At 41.5% G+C, this 22,772-nt stretch overlaps 1 protein-coding gene across 1 annotated transcript in view; it reads right to left on the bottom strand.

Moving 5' to 3' along the window:
- myo6a (myosin VIa) overlaps positions 1–22,772 on the bottom strand; it is a 232,260-nt gene that overhangs the window by 149,049 nt on the left and 60,439 nt on the right. The window contains exons 10-11 of the mRNA XM_041805103.1: positions 15,637–15,717; positions 10,924–11,104 (exon numbers count right to left, since the gene is read on the bottom strand). Coding sequence (XP_041661037.1) covers positions 10,924–11,104; positions 15,637–15,717 — 262 coding nt within the window. The remainder of the gene's footprint in view (positions 1–10,923; positions 11,105–15,636; positions 15,718–22,772) is intronic.

Below are 22,772 nucleotides of genomic sequence, written 5' to 3'. Positions count from 1 at the left end.
ATAAATATGAAATACTGAGGAGATTTAAAGTAAATCAGCCTCTTCTAGCGTGTTTTAATGGTAATAAAGTGTGCAGAGATGTCTGAGAGGCAGATCTTCTTTAAAAAGTAGTGAGTCACAGCGATCTCAGCGGTTCCAGGTATGAGGAGTCGTCTCTGACCTGGTTGTCTCTCTTTGATCAACGCCACGCTGAAACCTCCTCCAACGAGCCCAGAGATTAAGTGGGTGTAAAATATGAATGAATCTTTTAAATCCTCCGCATTTCTGCAGCTACGTGCACTTCACTGATTAGAAACTGACAAGCTGGCATACGTGCGCCCTTCTTAAAGGTGAGGGCGATACTCAGCGCTCATTACGCATGGAGCCGGTGAGAGTAGAAACGCCCACGTGCCGTGAACCGAGCAGGTCTGGAGAGGGAGGAACAAAGGCTGGAGAGGAGCAGAGGAGCCGGGTGGGCTGAGGAGAAATCCATCACACAGGGACGTTTCTCAGGGGGAAGTCTGGGATAAAAGCAGCTAGAAAATAAGGTTGAAGGTAATAAAAGTGCACACCATGGTTCGAAAAAGTTGGGACACTGAGTAGAATGTGAATAAAAACAGGATACAGGGATTTTCAAACCATTTTTACCATATATTCAACTCAATCTAGCATAAAAGACTGTTCAAACTAATACACCTCAGGGTGTCATACGTAGCCCTAATAAGGAAGCTGAGCCGGGCGTAGGGTATCCTCCACATGTCAGCCCAGGTGACTGTCCTGCTGAGAGCTCCTCACAGGTGCCAGCCAACAGCTCTGATGTTAATAAAACTCCTCTTCCATCATAACCACCACAGAGATCACCAGGTCTTTCCTCTCCATCCTGCAGGCTTTGGACCACATCTTTGGTTTTGGTACCCACTCAAACCCAGATCTGCTTGGCTGTGCAACCCCATGGCTTCCTGGTGCCTGTTCAACTGCCTGCACTACACATGTCTGTAGCCCAAGTTGATGGATTTCAGTGGTAGCGTGGGGGGAGTTCTATGTTTGAGAGACACTGAGGGAGGCTGAGACATTTGCAGACAAAGTTTGTTCAGTCAGGAACCCTCATCATAGCATTAGTTTTACTTGGCGGAGAAGACTCTGCTGTAAAGATGCTCCCTGGATTCGGCCCCTCCCTGAATAAAATTAGTTCAAAAGCAATTAAATCCATAGTAGTATGACTCTCAAAAACAGTGTGCAACAAGCTTTAAGCTATAAAAGAGGAGGCTGGGGTGGAGGAGGTTAAGCTTTGCTAGCATCAGCAGCAGCATAGTGCATCAGCATTAATGCAAGCAGGGATTAGTGTGAACAGCATATCTTAACACGCTGCTTCGTTGAGAAGAGAGCTGTGATTGGCTGTTGGAGCTAGGAGGTGATAATTGGGATCAGCTGATCACGGCTGGGGCGAATGACTACCATATCCTGCATGAACTAACACTGAGATTCAGTTACTGAATGCCATTAAAGATTGGAAGGCCAGCGTCTGTGATAGTGTGGGTGTTTTAGTCCCGATGGCGTGGGTCACCTGCACATCTGTGAAGGCTGCATTATTACTGGGAAGTACTACATACAGGTTTTGGAGCAACATATGCCTCCATCAAGAAGACATCTTCTTCAGAGACATCCCTTCTTTTCTTAGCGAGAGACACATTTTCTACCGGTTACAACACCATGGCTTCACAGAGAAGAGGGAAGGACCTGGACCGGCCTGACTGCAGTCCAGATTGCACAGTGTATTATCCATCCATCTATTCTCTACACTGCTTATCTCATTCAGGGTCGCCGGGGGCTGGAGCTTGTCATTGGGTGAGAGGCGGGCTGACAACCAGGCACACCAACAGCCAATTAAGAGTCGTTGGTTAACCTAACGAGCATGTCTTTGGTGGTGGGAGGAAGCCGGAGAGAACCCATGCATTCACGGGGAGAGCATCGAACTCTACACAGAAAATCCCTGACCCAGAAAAGACAGGAACCTTCCAACCCCTGTACCCCCTTGCAGCTCTACGATGCATTATGAAGGTCATATTGCAACCAGAAACCCTGCACTGTTGAGCCACTAAAACTGTATATTGAGGAAGAATGGAAAAGATTCCACTTTCAGTGTTTTCAGAAGAAAAGGTGATGGACCACAGAAGTAAACATGCTCCTGTCCCAGCTTTTTTGGAATATGTCAAAGGCACTGAATTCAGAATGTGTGCATATTTCAAAAAAGACAATGCAGTTCATCAGTTTGAACATTAAATCTTCTGTTTTTTGCTTTGACAGTTATTTTAACATCACTGTATTTTGATTTTATTCACATTTTAGTCAATGTCTCATCTTTTTTGGAATTTTGACTTTCTTTAGTCCCTTGTGGGATGTCTTTCCAAAACTTTGCACTTTTTTGCACTCTTGAAAAATGAAAAATAATAGATATTATATCCTCCCAAGCATTTGACGTTTAAAAAGCATCAAAGTTTTTCTAAGAAATCGAGAATCTCACCTGAGACTACTGGGTGTCTTTCTGAATTTTAACTCCTTGTTTGACATTTTAAACTCCGAGGGTTTATCTGAGACGTTTCTGTTAAAGACAATCAGGTAAATGAACATCGTCTAAACTCTTGTAACCAGCATGAGGGCAACACCTCAGTGCCAACAATCCATAGCTGCTGAAAGCTAAGCTACGCTAATATTAAATCAATGAGAGGACTGAAGGCAGACCTGGAAGGAGGAAAAGCTCGATGTTCACATTAGAGAAGAGCCCAGGACTCAAACTTAATACCAAGTTAATTAAACTTCATTATTTCAGGCCTGTGCTGATAGATTTCTGAAGTGAGTCGAGTCCTGAGGAGAACTTCACACCGTCGAAGACAAAGGTCCGCTGATTTATAGGAGGAGTGGCTGGAAATGAACTCAGACGGGTTTATTTAGACCGGTTTAAAGGCTGAGTTCACTGCAGGTCAGAGTACGGCTTTCTGGAAGGATCAGGGGAAGATCTTAATTATATACAACATAATTTAAAGTAGAGATAAAAAATATGCTCATTGATCTTTTCTGAATGTTTGCAACAGAACTGAGTTTAACAGGACACTTTTTCTGTTTCTGAACTTGTTCATCATGTTTTAAATTTGCATTGACAGTATAAATATTCACCTCCTTTAAAGAGACTGACCTAATTCAACAGAGGGCCAGACAGTTGGTGCTAGTAGTCTCACAGTTAGCGGATCACCTGAGGTCCGTGAATGTGTCACAGTGATTGGAGTATGAAGACACCTGTGACTGGAAGCTCCAGTCACTGGTTCACCAGTATCCCTGGCTACCATTACACCATGGAGACAAAAGAACACTCAACAAAAGGTGATTGAAAGTCTAAGTCAGGGGATGGAGACAGAAACATTTCCAAGGCTCTGAACATCCCCCAGAGTTCAGTTAAATCCATCATGGAGAAATGAAGGAATATGTCACACGTGTAAATCTGCCTAGATCAGACCGTCCTCACACACTGAGTGAGCGTGCAAGAAGGAGACTAGTGAGAGAGGACACCAAGACACCTATGACTACTGGAGAGCCAATTAGTCAACAGCTAAGAGGCTAGAGGTGCTTTTTAACAGCTTTTCTCCCTCATGTTGTCATAAACACAACAAGTGAGACTGGGCGGACATCAGCTGAGGAAACACAGGTGAGATGAGAGTTTAAAGGTCAGAGTTTATATCGGTCCCAGAGGTCCCCAAAACATGCCTGTGCAGTCTGTTTCTGAAAAAACGCTCCAGTCTAAAAACCCCTCTGTTTCAGCCCTGCTCAAAACGAGATCTTTCTGTGTCTCTCGCTTTAAATGTTAATGAGCTGTCTGACTTCACACCTGACCACACCCCTCTTAGGAAACGGATGTAGCTTAATGGATGTGGCTCTCCTGATCCACCTCTCAGCTGAGAGGGAGAAGAGGACGGAATTGAACCTGGGGACGGGGCTACCTCCCCACATGACATCATGAGGCGAAAATCTGAGAACGGCTTGTTTCAGCACACATTTTCTGAAAGTTGTGTGTTGTGTGTTGGGGGGGGGGGGGTGTGGACAGGCCAGGGGTACATACTGAAAAATACCAAATAATTGCCGGGTCCCAATTAACCGCCGGGTGTGCCATTACATTTTGACAAATAAACGAATGTCCCAAATAAACATGGGGTATAATTTATTTAAAGCTCCAATATGTGCCTGAGATGAGATCCGTATAGAATCAACTCTTAACTCCCCCTCCCTTCCTGTTCTTCTCCCTGTTTGAGCTCCGTAGCTCCGCCCCTCTCTTTACGTGCCTCCTCACAGTTGAAAATGTCCGCTGAATTGAATACTGACGGTGGCAAAGCGCTCGTGGAGTGATTCTGCTCTGCTTTTCCTCTGAAATCAACGGCCGAATCACAGGCAAAAAAACCCCACTTCACCTCATCATGAACAAATCCTACACAGGACCGAGCACCGCCGTGATTCCGCCATTGAATCAACTTCTTACTGAGCTGAGATACGGAAGCTACAGCGGCCAATAGGAACGCTCCCTCTGACCTGAGCCTGATTGGCTCAGGTCAGAGGGTCCCTTGCTGGTTTTCTCAAGTGAGATAGCAGCGCCATGCCCCGGTGCAGCCAAAAAATAAAAAGTACGACATTAACTAAACTGTCCGTTGTCAACTTTGTGTTTGTTAAGTTCCTTACCAGGATTTAAGTGTTTAGAGAGCGTTGAGTTGACAGAAGAAGACCAAACTATACCTATGGTACTGTAATCTTGTCTTAATAATGTAAAAATGATATTCATACTGGTGTAAATAAATAGTTTGAATAAATTACCATACTTTTCAAATTTTTGCTAAGCAAGATTTTTGTGAGAAAGGAATTAAACACCTGTTCCAAACAGTCACCTGGTCCCAGATAAAGGCCTGGTCTGCTCAGTGACTGAGACAAATAAACGCCCCGGCTATTATTTGGTGGTTTACGGTATTTTGTTTAAAAAAAAGCCTGAAAAAGTGATTTTTGAATATTGAGCTAAACAAGGACAGAACTGGACTGAACCAAACCAGGCCGCTATACAGGTCACCTCTGATCCTTTAGACCAGTAGTTCTCAACTGGTGGATCGGGACCCAAAAGTGGGTCGCAGAGCAGTTTTCAGTGGGTCTGAAAAAATTCTGAAAATTGTTTGCTTTGTTGGTTTGCTTTTCGTACCATTTACAGAAGAAAAGTACAAAAAAAAAGAACGGAGGAGAGAAGTCAAGAAGACGGGGAAATAAAAGAGCAAGGATATTCAGCCTGAAGATCAAACTTCTAAACTTTCTTGCAAGATATGCTCAGAAGTTTTTAAACTGGAGGCAACAGAAATTAAAGCCGTTGAGTCCAACATGAAACCTGTTGGACTATGGGGGCAGAAATGTTATTAACTACAATAATTTCATGTCTCCACGTTGGTCAAGACATTATGTTTTCAGGTTGTCTGTCCATCCATCTGGGCAATTCTTGTTAACACAATACCTAAAGAAGCTTTCACATGTTTTAGCAAACTGTGGACAAATGTTCACCCTGACCCAAGGATGAAAAGTGGGTCTGAAAAAAAAAGAAATGGAGGCAAAAGTCTTGAAGTCCTTACTGGACATGCATACCTTTTATTTTACCCAGTTTTACTGTGAAATTGGGTAAATTTAAATGTTTGATCAATATTTCGACTAATTTATCTCCTCTACTTGCAATGAAATGGCGACGTTTCCCATGCTGATGAAGTAATTTCACAAGTTCGCTAGTAAAATGGCAAAAATAGACACATAAAGTTGGTGAAAGAGGGTATAAAGTTTGTCAGTTCAGTCCCTTTTCTTTTTATACCAGGTGTTTTGTTTCAGTCATGCTAAACGTGTTGCCGAACATTTTTTGGAAATGTGGGTTGCGATCCGTTGTAAGACAGACCGGTGGGTCCTAAACCACTACTTTAGACTGAGGCTTTTATTATCCATACCTGCTGCAGGTATTTAAACATTTCTCTCTTTTTGCGTGGATATTTCACTACTTTCACCACACAAAAGCAGCTTAAGACGGTTCTTATTTTTGCACTTTGAACGCTTGGCCTACTCATACACAGCTCAAACATGGCCTTTTCTCTGTGCAGAAATCACTGCCTGCCCCCCATCAGGAGTCCTGGTGCATGTATTTTAGAGCCTTAAGGACTCTTTTAGGTCCGTCTATGGCTGTAAAACTTTCCTTCATCTTTTCTTCAGATGTGTCTCGCTCTTATTTCTCCCTTCGTTAGTCCGGTCATCCATCATCCTCTCTTTCTCATCACGTATGCTCCTGGACACTGATTGATTCTCGGCCAGAGGCCAGTTTGTCATGAGGCCAGCCTTCAGGTCTCCATTATTCTTTCTGTTGTTAAACGTCTTTATTTTCTGGATGGAGAGCCGTTATCCTTTAGTGTGTTTTTAACTCTTCAGTCGTCTTTTTTTCCAAACTAGAGGCTGCACCCAACCAATCATCTTTACCCTCTCCATAAAAGAGACTTCTATGTAAACTGCATACAAAGACCTTCTTAGAAAAGCTGCTGCCTCCCTCCTCTGACTCAACCCTTTCTTTTTCACTCGCTGTAAAACACGCGCCGTCAAAGCCCCATGCTGAGAGAACCAGTGCTTTTAATAGGCGCCCCGCCGCGCCTCCTCTTCTCCCCCCCGCCAAGGCAGAAAACGACGGGGAGGAGCTGCGAGCTGAGGAACTTTGCTGAGAAGTTCAAAAGGATTAGTCGATTTTTATGGAAGCAGAGTCTCCCTGGAGGGATTCAGACTAAAGCGCTGTGAAAACTGAAGCAGAGGAGGAGACTACATGCAGCTCTGAATGTTGTGAGACCCATGCGCCCAAAGATAACCACCGTCTGAATTCATTCTAATCACAGACTTCATTAATTTTGCTCCTGTGAAGAATCTCATTCAGCACATGTAGGTCAGAACTTTCCGTCATGATTCTTCAGTTTTAATTCCCAATAAAAAGGCTGAATGTGAAACCTGGCATACGCCGCCGTCCCGTATTATAACGCCATTCATCTTAGAGCACAATGAGCCCTACTCTGAGGCGGGATATTACGGACATCAATCAAACGGCACAGTCTGGAGGGATGGGATCAAAATGGCAGCTCTCTCTTTTAGGACCCAAACCGGCGCCGTTTAGGAGCTGAAGAGCTGCAGAGATGGATGGTTTCTGATACGGAGCGAATGCAATCACAGAGCGCTGCAGGCTGAACAGCCGGAGCTGATGATAAACTTTCTCCACCATCACAGCCGCCGTCTCCCACTTTAACTGGGACAGGAAGTTTCAGGACACAAAGCTCTTATACCTTATTGGTAAAATAATCAAACTTATTTTAATCCTGAAATCAAAACCCACTGTTTCCATGCTTGTTTCCCAATAAAGCACCTGTACTGGTGATGGAGTCTGTCTTACTGGTCTATTAGGAGGTTGTTTTAGGTGGGCTGTGCAGCCTGCTGCCTCACTGCTCATGCACATTGTTAACAGACTGCTGCACACTCACCATCAGGGTTTTTACCACGTATCTGTTTTTCTTTTTAAGTTCTACCCTAATCAAGCCAAAAACTATTTATTATTAGCCTTTTTAGCTTCATGTAAGCCAAAACAATGGATTAGGATAGGGCAAAGATGCATGCTAAGTTACTTATACATCAATAAAATATAGATACTAAAGAGGTAGTGAACACTTTAACATTTTTTTCCATCTGTACACTGAGGCAATTTACTGAACTATAATAAAAAACATCAGTGTTGGTGTTATAGCTGAAATTTGCACCAAACTGATAAAAATCTGGATTTTATGGCTTTTAATTAGCTCAAACGGATATCTGCCTTGAAAAATCTTTTTTGAAAAGGTGGGGCTTGGGGCGCGGGTGGCAGAATGGATAAGGCGCACGCCCCGTGTACACGGGCGGCCCGGGCTCGAATCCGGCCCGAGGCCCCCCATTGCATGTCTCTCCCCGTTCTCCTCCCTGTTTCCGACTCTATTCACTGTCCTCTCCTCTATCAAATAAAGGCACAAAATGCCCAAAAACCTTGAAAAAAAAAGAAAGAAAAGGTGGGGTTTATGCGATGTAGAAACCGACCATCGGTAGGTTTCTACGTCACAAACTATATACAAAAGGCAGAGCGTTACCGCCTCTAATTGACTTTACTATTCAGAGACCACTCCCATCCTCTCCTGCACTGTCTCAGCTCTGAGAGCTCCGGCTATAGTAGCGCCGCTGCTGCCACCACACTATAGCCTGCATCAGAGGGGAAAACTCCTCCACTTTAAAAGATCGTTATGAGGCAGCAGTGCTGTGGGACTCTGTCCGTGTCTCTCTCTGATAAGGGGACATCACTGTGACTCCCGCCTCATCTGGAAAGCCCCGTCCTTCTCCCCTCCCTCCTCTCAGAACCAAACTGCTCACTTTCTGTGCATTTTTTTAATTACGGAGGTGGGCGGAGTTAGCTCTGAGCCGGGGGTTCACTCACATTTTAATCATTTAAACACACAGTACCTGTATTTACAGTCCCTGTAAAATTTTCTTATTTACATTAAAAATGGAGCCTTAGGGTGCACTCACACTAGGCCATCCGTACCGTGCCTGGGCCCGTTTCAGCCTAAAGTCCGGTACGTTTGGCCAGCATGACAGCAATCGTTCTGTGCTTCAGCGCGGCACGCTTCCCGGCCCCGGCACGGATGGACGAGGTGGGCCTAGGCATTGCACATATGCAAATGAAGGAGCACAAGCACGGGAATGTGACGTGGCATGAAGTAACAAGATGACCCGCCTCAGAGAGCCCACCGGGCAGCAGCTACATGCTAGAGACAGCAGGATCCCAGTCCAGTCCACATTTCTGACCAGTTTCTGGCAAAGTCAGGCTTTAATGACTGTAAGAGGGTTTTTGGTTTGTAAAATAAAGCTTCTTCCCTTGTTTTAGTCACAAACAGCAGAGTGCAAAGGAGAGTGCCAAACACGTGGACATGTGTGCCGGGGTTAATCACACGGCTAATTTAACCTCTCTTATTATAAAATTACAATGCCAAACTATCTTAACTAACTTAATTTACTTTAATCAGCAAAATCACCTAGAGGAGAGGCAGAGAAAAGGAGATCAGCAGAAAGAAATGATCTCCCTTTCCCTAATGTTAATGATTATTAATAAGAAAAAAAAATCTGTCCATAGGATCAGATGTATCCTTTTTTCAATACCATCAAATCTTTGGAAAATTCTCCAGAACAGTCCGGCTGCAGCAAGTTTTTTTCTGACCGACCGCGCATTTCAGAACGGAAAAACACAAAATTATTAGTAATTATTACCTCCGCCAAGGAGGTTATGTGATCGAGTCAGTTTGTTTGTTCGTTTGTTAGCAACAGAACTCAAAAAGTTGTGGACGGATTTTGATAAAAATTTCAGGAAATGTCAGAAATGGCATAAGGGAGAACTGATTAGATTTTGGGACTGATCTGGATCACCATCTGGATCCAGGAATTTTTGAAAAGATTCCGTACTATTGGGAGATAGGGCTACTGGCAGAGGTCTGCGCTTTTACCACTTCACACCAGGAGATGGCGGACATGAGTGACTTCAATCCCAGCAGCATTTGTGGCTGTCTTTCTATTCAAAGTTCTGGAGTTTATAGAGTTTGAAAGACGCACGCCCGGTCGAGGAGACAAGGCGGAGCGTAACAGAGAAAAAGACAGCCAACTGTAGCGAGAATACTCACAATGCTGGGAGGAATAGAGGAATATTCACCCTCTGCCATGACTTCCAGTCGTCCGGTGAGACCATGGGTGCATCTGTTGGCACACTAGGGAAGCCAGTGCTTTGCCTCACTGTGTTTCCACCCCACCGGGGGAGGCAGTAATGGGCGAATGCCGTGGTGGGGGCAAATGGGGATGGATCCAGGAATTTTTTGAAGGGTTCTTCACTATTGGAAGATAGGGCTAATGACAGAGGTCTGCGCTCTCTGAGTGCTTTTCTGGTTCTTATTATATTATATACATTTTTTAATTATTATATTTCGATATAATTTATAATTTTTTGTTTTTCCTCCCTTCTTCATCTCTCACTGTCCCTCATGTTCTACTTGAATTTCACTAGTCTGTCTTGTAATTTCTCACCAACAAAAAAACTATAAAATAAAAAAATAAAACCAGATTTAACTTCCTGTAGGAACTAAACCACTGTCAGGGCTGAAATAAACAAAACGTTACAGCTGTGAGAAGTACAAATACTTTGTTACTGTACTTTAGTCGAATTTTCAGGTATGCATTCTTTACTTGAGTTTTTGTTTTTCTGACGACTTTTTACTTTTCCTCCCTACATCCAAACACAAATATCTGGACTTTCTTCTCCTTACATCGTCAGACAGCCTCGTTAGTTGTTTCAACATGAAGCGTGACCGTAGCTCAGTCTGAAGAGGATGAACGTCCGCTCATAACCTGAAGAGATGCAGTAAGCTGTCTGCACTGCAGTCAGGTCTCTCTGCTGTTTATCCCGTCAGTTCATTTCAGGCTGACATGACAGGCTTTTCTGATTTGATTTTCAAAGTAAAATCCTGATCACTTTGTTTCTGTGGTGAGACTCATCCCGTTTTCACACGATGCTTTTATTCTGAAATGCCCAGCTCAACATAATTCAGTAAGAAAATACCCAAAAATCCAAGCTCACCCCCCTGAGTAAACAAACAAAGAAGATGTCCTCAAAAGTCCTATTTCATTTCATGGGAAATGAAGATTTAAAGAGGAGCTTGTTTGCATTTAAGAAACATCAGAGACTGCAGCATTTAGTGACCTAAACGAGCACGGTGGGGTCTCGGCTTCATTCCTTCTCCTGCAATCACATGGGCTTTGGAATGACAATAAAGAACCTTTGATAGAAAAGACGCTCCGGCTCACCTGACGTGCTCCCCGCCTCCTCAAAGTCAATGTTTCCGAGGTGCAGCACGCCGGCCACCACCCTGAACAGGTCCAGCTTCTCGGTGTCGTCCAGGCCGATCTTCTTCATGGCCACAGACATCCTGTTGAAGTCGCCGTGGTCGTCCAGCAGCGGGTCCTTCAGAGGGCCGAACTTCAGGTGCTGAGAGGACAGAAACCAGTAGACTTTATTTATGATAAAATCTTTTAATTTGTCTCCTTTTCTTCTGATCCATCAGCCTAGCAGACTCTTTTATACTCGACTCTTCACCCTAACCATCCTTTCAACTATTTCAGAACATTTTTCTTCTCTTAGCTGCTGCCATCATCTTCACTGCTGCACTCAGGTGGAAGAGAATATTCAACATAAGATGTGACTGCTGTTTTAAACTGTTATTTTATAAATCAGATTCTTTCCATCATTCTTGGGAATCTTTTCATTTCCCTTCTCCACACAGAGACCAGCCCCACATAAAGACTCATATATTTCCCTTTCTTCATGACCCTAAGAGCCATAAAAGAAGTGAAAGTCTGCAGCAGAGAGAAGGCAGGGATGTTCCTGCAGGAAACAGGAGCACTCATCAGAGTAAGCCACTCCAGAATGTCACAATCTGAGGATATCCGCAGGCTAAACTAGCTGCCAAGCACTCAGCGTCCCCGCTGATCGAATCAAGCAGAAAATGAATTCTCCTGCTTAGTCAGTTCCACTATTTAATCAGGTTCGCATTGGATTTTCATTTGGCCTTTTCTTTGAGGCTGGTGAAGTCGAACAGAGTAAATCAAGAGCAGGAAGGTAACACTCTCAGAGAAGCAGAACCCCGAGGAATCAGACCGATGCTCAGATTTTAGAAACAGCAGCTGAACTGGTCTTTACCGTCCAATCACTAAAACATGACGTTTGCATGAAGGGAGTTATATTCTAGGACTAATACGGATGATTAGCAAGTAGAGAACATGCAGAGAAAGATTGATTCTAAAATTAAATAAAACTAAAACTAAGAAAACCCCAAAGAGGGTTAGGGCTAGGCACCCGGACCCTGAAGGTTAGGGTAAGGTAAGGGGGTTTATCAGGGGCCATTCTCTGGGATTATCAGGGGCCATCCTCTGGGTTTATCAGGGGCCATCCTCTGGGTTTATCAGGGGCCAATCTCTGGGTTTATCAGGGGCCATCCTCTGGGTTTATCAGGGGCCATCCTCTGGGTTTATCAGGGGCCATCCTCTGGGTTTATCAGGGTCCTTTCTCTGGGTTTGTCAGGGGCCATTCTCTGGTTTATCAGGGTCCACTCTCTGGGTTTGTCAGGGTCCATCCTCTGGGTTTATCAGGGTCCTTTCTCTGGTTTATCAGGGTCCATCCTCTGGGTTTATCAGGGGACCAGAGCCAACAAAGTAAAGGTGTGAATTGCTCCAGGAACAACAATCAGAGGTCGTTTTAGAGGACAAACTTTGAGGAGGGGCATTTTCCTACACAGATTTTTTTATAAAACTACCTAAAGGAGGAAAACGTTTGTAATTATTACTCATTTAGATCTTTAAATGTGCACAGAAGCATCCCCCTCTCAGTGAACCCAGGGTTTTCTCTGTGGTCCTAAATCTGATCAGATATTACCGGGGCTGCTCGAGCGCCGGCTCCTCCTCCATGTGAGAGCGGAGTTATGGCACAGAGCGGAGGATTGTTAGAAAATTAGATTTCATGAGTTTGTGCAGACTCATTCTCTGAAGTAATGGGAAAAAGCAAAAGGGAACTTTTTTTTTTTTAAAAAAGCAAACTTTGCTGATTCCAAACTTATTCCTAATATCCCCGTCTTTGTGTGCTGCAGCCTCCATTCAAACGTGCTGAAAGAGACTCCAACAAAAGAGCTGAATGCATTTGTTTCTGTGGACCTGCCTTCTGTTTGTTTGTTGGTGGAGTTTTCCAGAAGAGATGAAGGAGTGTTTTACTCTCTGGGCGTCATTGTCTCCTTTCTGAACGTCTGCACGCTCCGACGCTTTTTCAATTTCACCTCTCATGATGGTCTAATGAATAAAGAGAGCAGCTCTCAGGACTCGGTCCGACTTTCTTCTTCACGTTTGAACACTTTAGTCTCTTATTCCTTAAAAAAACTAAACTTATTCTAAAGACAGGAATATGATCAATGAGATTATCCAACAGTTACTGCAGGTTTTTAGATATCATCTCATTTATTTAACATCTTATGATGTTAAAACAAATCACGGTTCTAAAACATAAATAGAAGGAAACAAAGACGTATTAAATCATCAGAGAGTTTTAGGGTCTATATCTCAAAGTTTAGCGGCCTGTGAGGCCAATAAATGATCTGTAATTCCCATTTTAATCTCAGGAACCATCAGAGACAAAATCACTCTTCAAATTTAACATCAATGATGACAATTAAAAGACAATTTATGCTTTTTCATTTAATTTCAGAGCCGTTAGACTCAACTCCCAAAGAGGAGCCGCAGTACAGAGGGACGTCTCAGAACAACGGATTTATCTGAAAAAAACTAAAAAAGAAAAATATACAGACAGGGCAGCAGTAGATAAGGCTGAAACACAAATAGAAGACATATCAGGGACACATTTTAAGAGACTTAAAAAGGATCTGTTAATTTTCAATACACAAAATGATTTTTTTAGGTTCATTAAGTTGTAAATTTACATGAAATCAAACTCTGAAAGCTAAAGGTACAATGATGATTCTGGACTAAAATCACTAGTACTCCGTTATTGATCAGTCCCAGTAGAAAAATTGAACTTGATTAGAGTCTCAGCATCGGTACAGCTAAACAGTTACATCTGGTCTATTTTCACTAAAAAGCTCCTATGTTTGTTAATAAATTATTTAATTTTCCTTTTTTATGGACTTGAACATTTTGAGGGTTTTTTATTATAAATATTAGATTTTTTTTTTCTCAGACATTAACAGCGTTTTAAACTCCATAATTTCAAGATTTTTCTTTAAAAATAATGGTTTAAACCTTAAAATTTCAACTATAAATCAACAATTATGACTTTTTAAACTTGAAAGCAGAATTTTGTGTTAATTCAGACATTTTTAGGATATAAAAATTCTTATAAATCTTCTTGGTAAACTCACAAAATCTTTGCTTTCCTAATCAGGTGTTTATTGTAAAAAAAAAAATATTCATTAAATATTTATTAAATATTTATTTTTAGCTGCTGACTAATGTTATCAGGTGTTAATTGTATATAATAAATATTGATTCAATTTTTATAAAATATTTATTTTTAGCTGCTGACTAATGTTATCAGGTGTTAATTGTAAATAATAAATATTCATTAAATATTTATTAAATATTTATTTTTAGATGCTGACTAATGTAATCAGGCATTTATTGTATATAATAAATATTTACTAAATATTTATCAAATATTTATTTTTAGCTGCTGACTAATGTAATCTGGCATTTATTGTATATAATAAATACTTACTAAATATTTATTAAATATTTATTTTTAGCTGCTGACTAATGTAATCAGGCATTTATTGTATCTAATAAATATTTATTAAATATTTATTTTTAGCTGCTGGCTAATGTAATCAGGTGTTTACTGTATATAATGAATGTTTATTAAATATTTATTATTTATTTTTAGGAGCTGACTAATGTGATCAGGTGTTTTTTGTGTATAATAAATATGTATTAAATATTTATTTAATATTTATTTTTAATGGGCTGACTATTGTATCACTGAGGAAGTGGAGTTAATTATGACTCCATGTGATTGGATGTTGGAGTCTCAGTGGACTTTCCTCCGTTAATTCAGCGTCGTCATCGGGGACGGTCCATGTTCCTCTTAATGTGAATAATAATTAATAATGCTGCTCTGCAGGGCCGCCACATACTCCCACAGTAATGGAATACTTGTGCATAATTAATCAAAGGCTGAAGGCGGAGGAAGGAGCTCATTTCACACCAGGAGTTTTTTCTTATTAATGCGGGCCGTGGACGTCTTTGTGCTGCACACAGCCTCTCAGCCGGCCGCTAATTAAAACGTTTGCAGTTTGGATGGAAGCAGCTCAGCTTATAGAGCCGATTATAGAAAAGGAGCTGGGTTAGCGAGCGCACACAAACACAACAACACTACAGAAATATCTGAGAGGCTCTCTGATGCTCAGCTCTTTAGAGTGCTGGTAGAGCAGCAAACCTTCAGAATTACCCTCAGAGCGTTTCTCTTCTGCAGCAGTAGCTTCAGGTAGGAGCAGAGACTTTCATTTCATTTAACATGTCAGGGTCTAAACAGCACAAATAAACAAACTAGGAGAACGAAAAGTCCTCCATCAGTGAGGTAAACCAGAGCTAGAGCTCAAATCTTACTTTTAAATCCCTCAAAGAAAACAGCCCAGCGGTAGTGGTAACCCTTTCTTTAGAAAAGTACCAGAGGTTTTACTAACCTTATAGACTGCAGTATAATCACTAAACACTGGGGTAAATCCAGTAAACAATTCTGAAACAGTCAAACCTCAGAGTCCATCAGACTCCTGAAGAATGTTTTCAGTCCTAAAGTCAGAAACTTAGAAGTTTAGAAAAGTAAAGTTGAACTATCTCAAAAACAAAATTACTGACCCAAGTCTCAGGTCTTTACGTAAAAGATGAACAAGAATTATTTAACATTTAGGTTTTAAGTCTCTACAGATAGGAAATAAAACAGAGTTAGGACAGGATGTACCATACCTCTGGGCTCTTGCGGTTCTGCATGATCTGTTTGTCCGTCTCCTTGGTGGCAAAGAAGCGAGTGCATCCTCTGTTCAGGTACTGAAACACAGAGGCAGAAGAACATGAGCAAAACTCAGCATAACAAACTAATACATCTCACTTATGGGCTGTTTTTAAATAAAGCTCACTGAGAATGAAACCTAAATAAACCAGATTGACCGTCATTATTGGCTGGTGTGATGCTGACATGCTGCTGGTGCCTCTGGAGTCCCAAGAGGGTCTGGATCAAGATCCTCCAGAGGCTTGCTGACCTCTAACCAACGCCCACAATGGGACACGATTGGCTCAGAAATATATGAAGACTCATTTTCAAACAGTTTTATTCACTGATGAACGCCGTGCTACACTGGATGGTCCAGATGGATGGAGTTCTAGATGGTTGGTGGATGGCCAACATGTCCCAACATCAGGGAGGAGGTGGAGTGATGTTTGGGGCTGGAAACATAGGAAGTGAGTGTTTGGCCCCTTTAAGGTGTCTGAAGGTGTCAGAATAACCTCGGATAAATACGTGGAGTTCCTAACGGCCTGTTTACTGCCATGGCATGAAAAGAAGAACCGTGCCCTCTGGAGTAAAATCATTTCATGAAGCCGACGCACCATCCAACGCTGCAGAAATCCCTCTGAGGCCTCGGCTGCTGTGGGCATAAAGGGAGAAAAATCCTGGTGTGGCCACCATCACCCCCTGACCTTTAACCCTACTGAGAACCTGTGGAGCATCCTTAAAGGCAGCTCTATGAGGAGGGAGGGTAGTTTAGCTCCAAACAGCAGCTCTGGGAGGTAATCCTGGCATCCTCAGAGGAAATACAGAAACTAAACATGGACTTACAGGTTCACTGGATGAGAGAGTTGTCAGGGTGGTATCAGAGAAGGACTCCTGTGTTAATATGGAACTGGATCTGTAAAGATGGTTCTGACTGAAACAGCTTTGATTTCAGGAAAATTACCTCCAAATGTAAGAAATTACCACAGATTTATGTTTTCATTCTTTAGAACAGGGGTTGTCAACCTTTACAGCTCGCAACCCCCAAAGTAAAGGTGCCAGAGACCGGGGACCCCCACTGTACCTGAAGGTGGCTGAACACAGCCATGCACATTCTAGGATAGTCATGTGGAGACACGGCCGTGTGGTAGCTGTGGTATTTTATATTTGACCTGAATAATAACCACTCTTATCAGAGAAACACATTTTAATTCATTTGTGTTGTAAGTAGCCCTCTTAAACATGTAAAAAAATAGCTAAAATGGGTTAGTGATGTCAAAAAATGGTGGGAAAGGTGGTAAAATTAGATTTTAAGAGCAGCAGAAATGGATAAGAAATGCCAAAAACTTGAAAAAAGTGGCCAAAAAAAATTTCAAAAATGAGAAAAATGGGTTAAAATGGCAAAATTGATTAAGTGGCAAAAATTGGCATATTAAGTGGTAAAAGGGGACTCAAAAGTGGCTGAAATGGCATTAAAGCATCAAAAATAGGTGGAAATTTGGTGAAATGGGATGAAAATTGATATAAAATGGGAAAAAGTGTTAGCTGAGGCAGAAAAAGTCAGAAACTGGCAAAAATGGGCATAACAAATTGGAAATATGGCTTAAAAAGTGGTAAAATTGGTTAATAGTGGCAATAATGGGACAATAGAGCCAACAGTAGGCAGACAGTGGTGAGATTTGGTTTAAAAGTGGCAAAATTAGGCAGAAACAAGTGGTGGAAAGGGTTTAAAATGACAAAAATGTGTTAAAATTGGCAAAATTGGTTGGAAAAAGTGATAAAAGCGGGTTAAAATTAAGCAAAATTGGTGTAGAGTGGCAACAGTGTAATTCAAAAGTGTTCTTAGTTTTTTTTAAGGCTTCTGGAGACCCCCTCTCAGTGTCTCGCAACCCCCAGTGGGGTCCTGACCCCAACGTTGAGAACCACTGCTTTAGAAATTGTTGAGTGTTTTAAACTCTGTTTTTCATAATAATTTGGATCACTGTCATCAGTGGTAATTTTGTGTAAAATCTAGATTATAATTGTTAATGAATGAAAAGTCCTGTTGACTGCCTAGTAAAGAGACTATTTAGGAGAACAAAAATAGTGTCTGAATAATAATTTGTGTATATATTTAACACAGGAGTATTCATTTTTGACCATGTGAATAAAGATATAAAATCACACTCTGGCTTTACCATTTAAGTTTCAGAAACAACAATACTGTTAGACACAGAACTCTCTATCTGCCACCCAACATGAGGTAAAGCAGTGGTTCTCAACGTTGGGGTCGGGTCCCCCTTAAGGGTTGGGAGACGCTGTTTGGGGGTCTCCAGATGCCCCCAAAAGAATATGTTTAAAGTACACTGTTGCCACTTTACACCAATTCTGCCAAATTTAAGCACATTTAAACTAATTTCTGCCCATTTAAAACCCTTTCCACTAAAGGTGGGAGAAAAAATTGATTCTTAGATGCATCGTGATGTGAAGGTGGAATATTCTGAATTGTTTATAAATGTCCAATGGATGATAATTGATAATAATTTAAATATCTAATACTGTGGAATAGCAAGAACAAAAAGGTGGAACTCTGACATGCAGCCTGTGACAGGAAGATCTAGATTACCAGTTGTTCATCTGTGAAAAAAAGACATTTTTATGTTTGTAATTTCAAATATGTTACAAGGAAAGGATGCCGCTACCTTTGGTTCAGTGCAATTGTAAATGTCCAGTTTACACACATCTTCCATTAGAGCAGTGGTCCCCAAGCTGGGGTCCGGGACCCCCAAGGGGGGGAGCCAAAGATCTCAAAATTAGATTTGCAAATATCAATTAAAATCATGATAAAGCACTTAATAAGCAGTTTGAACAATGGTCTTTTGGTAAGAAAAACCTGTGAAGAGCCTCTTCCTTAGGGTTTTATCAATGAAGCAATTAAAGGGATTTTGATTTTCGGCAAAAATATGATGCCAGAAGTTTTTGTTACAGGTCTTAACTTCAAAACAAGTAGGGGTGGGGGGGGATAGTTGGGAACCAATGCATTAGAGGACAGGGGAAATTTAATTTACAACAACAGAAGTGCAATGAATCAATAATCGATTAAGAAGGAAACGTAGCTCTATGAATCAGAGTCAAATTGAATTGTGCGGTGCCTACAGATTCCCACCTCTACTTTCCATCATTTTTTTTGCCTGTTTTTGCCACTTCTAAAACAATTCTTGCCACTTTGTGCCTATTGTTGACTCTGTTGATCCATTGTGCCACTATTAAACTCTTCTGTCACATTTATGCCCGTTTTAACCACAGTTAACCTATTTTTGCCGATTTATATCAATGTTTTCATCCCAGTTCACCAGTTTGCACCCTTTTTTTGCCACTTTAAAGCCATTAAAGCCATAAACCCCTTTTTCCATGTTTTGTGCATGTTTTTGCCACTTGAACCCATTTTTGAGATTCTCTGGTTATTTTTGCCATGTTTATCTAATTTTTGCCATTTTTAACCCATTTCTGCTACTTTTAAAATCCACTTTCACCACCTTTTCCACTATTTTTTGTCATTTTTAGGCCATTTAAGTTCTGACTTTAACAAAAGAAATTTTCATTTTTTAAGAGGGCTATTCAAACAAATAATTTTGGTTTTTATAAGAGTTGCTATTAAGGTTAAACAGCTTAACTTTACACTGGACCATGACTTTGCTGACCTCCATGACCCCAGTTTGGATGGGCCCTCTCATGGGCGCTCTCATTTATCCCCTTATGGACATCCTTGTCTGCACATGACTTTTCTTGATTGTACATGGGTGTGTTCACTCTCAGGTACAGTGGGGTCCCCGGTCTCTGGAGCCTTTATTTTGGAGACTGTGGGCTGAAAAGGTTGAGAGCCCCTGGACTAAAGAACCTGAAAATCCCTAAACTGAAGCATTCAATGCCACATCAAGCCTGCTCTAGTAACAGCCTCATTTGCTCTCTTACGTTCGTTTATTTGAGTTCTTCTTGTGTGGGAGATGTTTCTCCAGCTTCCTGCAGGTCTTAATTCTTCTGAATTCATCTGGATAATTTCATTTGCATGTGTACAAACAGCGATCCGCTCCCCTCTGAGACCGATTCTGTTTGAGTTTTAATGCCTTTCCAGCAGCTGTCCTCCCCTGCTATGTGAAGAGAAACAACAAAACCTCCCCGCTGGATTCAAACAAGGAAACACGAGAGTCAGGAGTCGTTGCTCAGAGTCGGGGGTGGGGATTCTGTAAACGGAGCAGGTGGACATAAAGAACAAGTTCTCATTACAGGAGGAGACAGTCCTGCAGCAGATGGGACACATTTCCTGCTCGTGTTCCATCAAACTAACAACAGAACTCTGACGAGGATCCTGCAGGGGGACAAAATCTACCCGTTTACTCTGCTGGATTCTCATTTTCTTTAGCCTCCTCCTGCACCAAAGCTCAGAGAGAAATATGGTGATTAAAGCTCCGACATTCATCCAGATGTGAGACATTTAATTTGAGATAAGCTTAGACTTTGAACATGAACTCCCCTCTCCCCCGTCGGGGTTTAATTCTCTCCTGTTATTTTTTATAGTCTTATCCTGCCTTGTTTCCTTCATTTTCTTATTTTCTCTGATCCTTTTCTATATGTTATCTTTCTTTTTTGTTTACAACCGTTGTAAACCTGCTTCTCTCTCAAACCCTTATTAAAAACAGAGCAGAGCAACAACAACCATGTCCAAGGGTGTCCTGCATAATCTCTGTGTGCAAATGTGTTTGGTTTATTTTTCATGTCAAATGAGCATAATTCATCCTCTGATCTAAGAACATTTTTCATGCTCTTCCATGTGCAAAGATGACCTCTATTAAAATATAAACTTAGTAGTGTATCACCACATGCTCCTTGCAGATTTCAGCATGCATACAGAATCTATGCAGCCGTAAACGCTGTGACAGCAGTCTAAAACATACCACCTCCTATGGTGCAGTTCAAAAAAATGCCAACAGATGGCAGCTGGTGCTAAGCTTAAAGACATAGTAGGTGTGAGCAAATTAAAACAAAGTGCCACTAATATGGGTAAGAAAGTCGATCTACTCCCAGAAAGACAGAAAAGACTCAGGAATGTTTCAGGTTTCTTCAAACACCAGAAAGTCAGGAGTTGAAAATGTGTCATGCAATATGTAAGCTGTGCAAAAACAAGGTAAAACACTGCAGCAATCCCCATCTACATATGAACAAGACACCAGGCTAATAAGAAGGCAGTATTAAGAGCTACGTCCCCTTCACCAGGCTGGTTGGTGCCATCCAATCCAGCACTAGAAGACGCTCTTCAGTCAAAAGCTACTTTCACACTGCCTCTCTTTTCTGTGTCTGTTACACCTTCATTCTGCAAAGCCATTCTGTATGAAAGTGACCGTTCTGCAATGGGGGGTTGATCTCGCCCCACCTCTGATCCAGATCGAGAGGTAGTATCAGAACCGTAACAGACTTTTCCGAGTGTGAAAGGATGTCACGGCATTCCACAACGGCGAGTGTGCGCTGCTGTCTCCATAAACAGGAGATTTAAAAACCAGCACGGTTTAATCGAGCGGCATTTCATCGGAGAAAACAACAGCGGGATGAAACGAAGAATAATGAAAGAATAACTGGAGAGACCGCGAGGTTAGAAAGCTGATCACACTCTGTACAGGACAGGAGAGTGCAGACACATCTTTTCTCACAGCAGCGTCTGAAAAGTGCCATGATGTGTTCAAGTGAGCTCGGTACTCTGAAGTTTCTGACCTCCGATGTAAATATGTGTGCTGTGACACTGCTTAAAGTCAGACCTCCAACTGAGAAACATGGAGGAAAAAAAACAGTCTATTGGATCTAATCGATCAAAATGAATGTTCATGTTATTTTCCCTGTATTTCATTAGAAAGACAGGCATTCATTTTTGCCTTTATTGTGGAATTTCTGTGTAAAAACGAAGAAATCACAAGCAGCACTTTCATGCCTTATTCGAGACGTTCAGCATAGCTCCTTGGTTCTCACCTGTTTGCTAAGGGCCAAAGAAGTAGGCTGTGGCTGAATGTCAAGTGGCAAAAAGTCTATGATGTGCTTTTATTTTGAAGGAAACTTTGTTCCTTTTTTTATTACTTTGTCCTATTTCAAGTCTAAAATACCCCATTCTTAATTTAAAAAAAAAAAGGTTTTGACTGAAAAACTGAAGAAATGTTGGGTTGGAATTTGTCCTTAAGGTGGTGGCTGTGTGTCCTGATGCTAAACCAGTTTAGAACCACTGGTACAGCTGATATTGGAGGTTTATGCACCCGCTCATGGAGTGTTAATAATGTCGATTAATCACAGAAACTGTGCATCCATGCATCCAGATTTCCTTTCCTCTAACTGTGTATTTCTTCCACCTTTCCCCTCTCTTCATGTTTATTCTCCTTCTGAAGCTGATATAAAAACTTCCCGCCCTGCTAACAGCAAACGCTGAAGTCTTATATTTGTGATATTTTAACATTTGCTACAGTAGAAAATAACAAAAACATCTACTCGTTCCCTCTGGCCTTCAAACAAACCTCATCATGGCTTCTGGACTGGATCCGACTTTTATTACGAGGAAACTCAGTGAATCTTTTCAGCTCTCTCCAGCAGCAGGAAAGCCGTGGATATATGGAGCCATTAGGAGCTGCTGGAGCGACGGGGGAGGAGTAATACGTTTCAGGGGAACACTGAGAGAGACTTTAAGGCTCCAGAATGACACAGATGAGGATGAAAGATTGGATTTAGATTCTGACAATAAAAGAGAGGAATCTAGAAAGGCGGAAATTTGTCTAAAATGTTCTTTTCTGAAGGTTAACAGGATGAATCAGCTGTTGAGGAAACAACAGAGACAAAAAGGTGTTTAGGAAATCATTTCATTCAACCTGTGGTCAAATTTAAACAGAAATCACTCAACTCTTAGACTTCATTTATATCACCACAGTCTGAGTCATGTCAGAAAATATTAGCTGAAATGCTGAGAGTGCATTATTTATGTCATGTTGCTGTGTCAGCTAAAAAAAAAAAGCCACATTGGCACCTCAAGTCCCAAAAATGCAATATAATAAAGATAATTTAGACAGTGACTGCACTGAATCATTTCAACAACTTTAGTCCTGATAAG

This window comes from Cheilinus undulatus, linkage group 14 (assembly GCF_018320785.1).
Source record: "Cheilinus undulatus linkage group 14, ASM1832078v1, whole genome shotgun sequence".
Taxonomy (NCBI): domain Eukaryota; kingdom Metazoa; phylum Chordata; class Actinopteri; order Labriformes; family Labridae; genus Cheilinus; species Cheilinus undulatus.
Note: the sequence above shows the minus strand (reverse complement) of the source record. Positions and strands in the feature narration are given on the sequence as shown.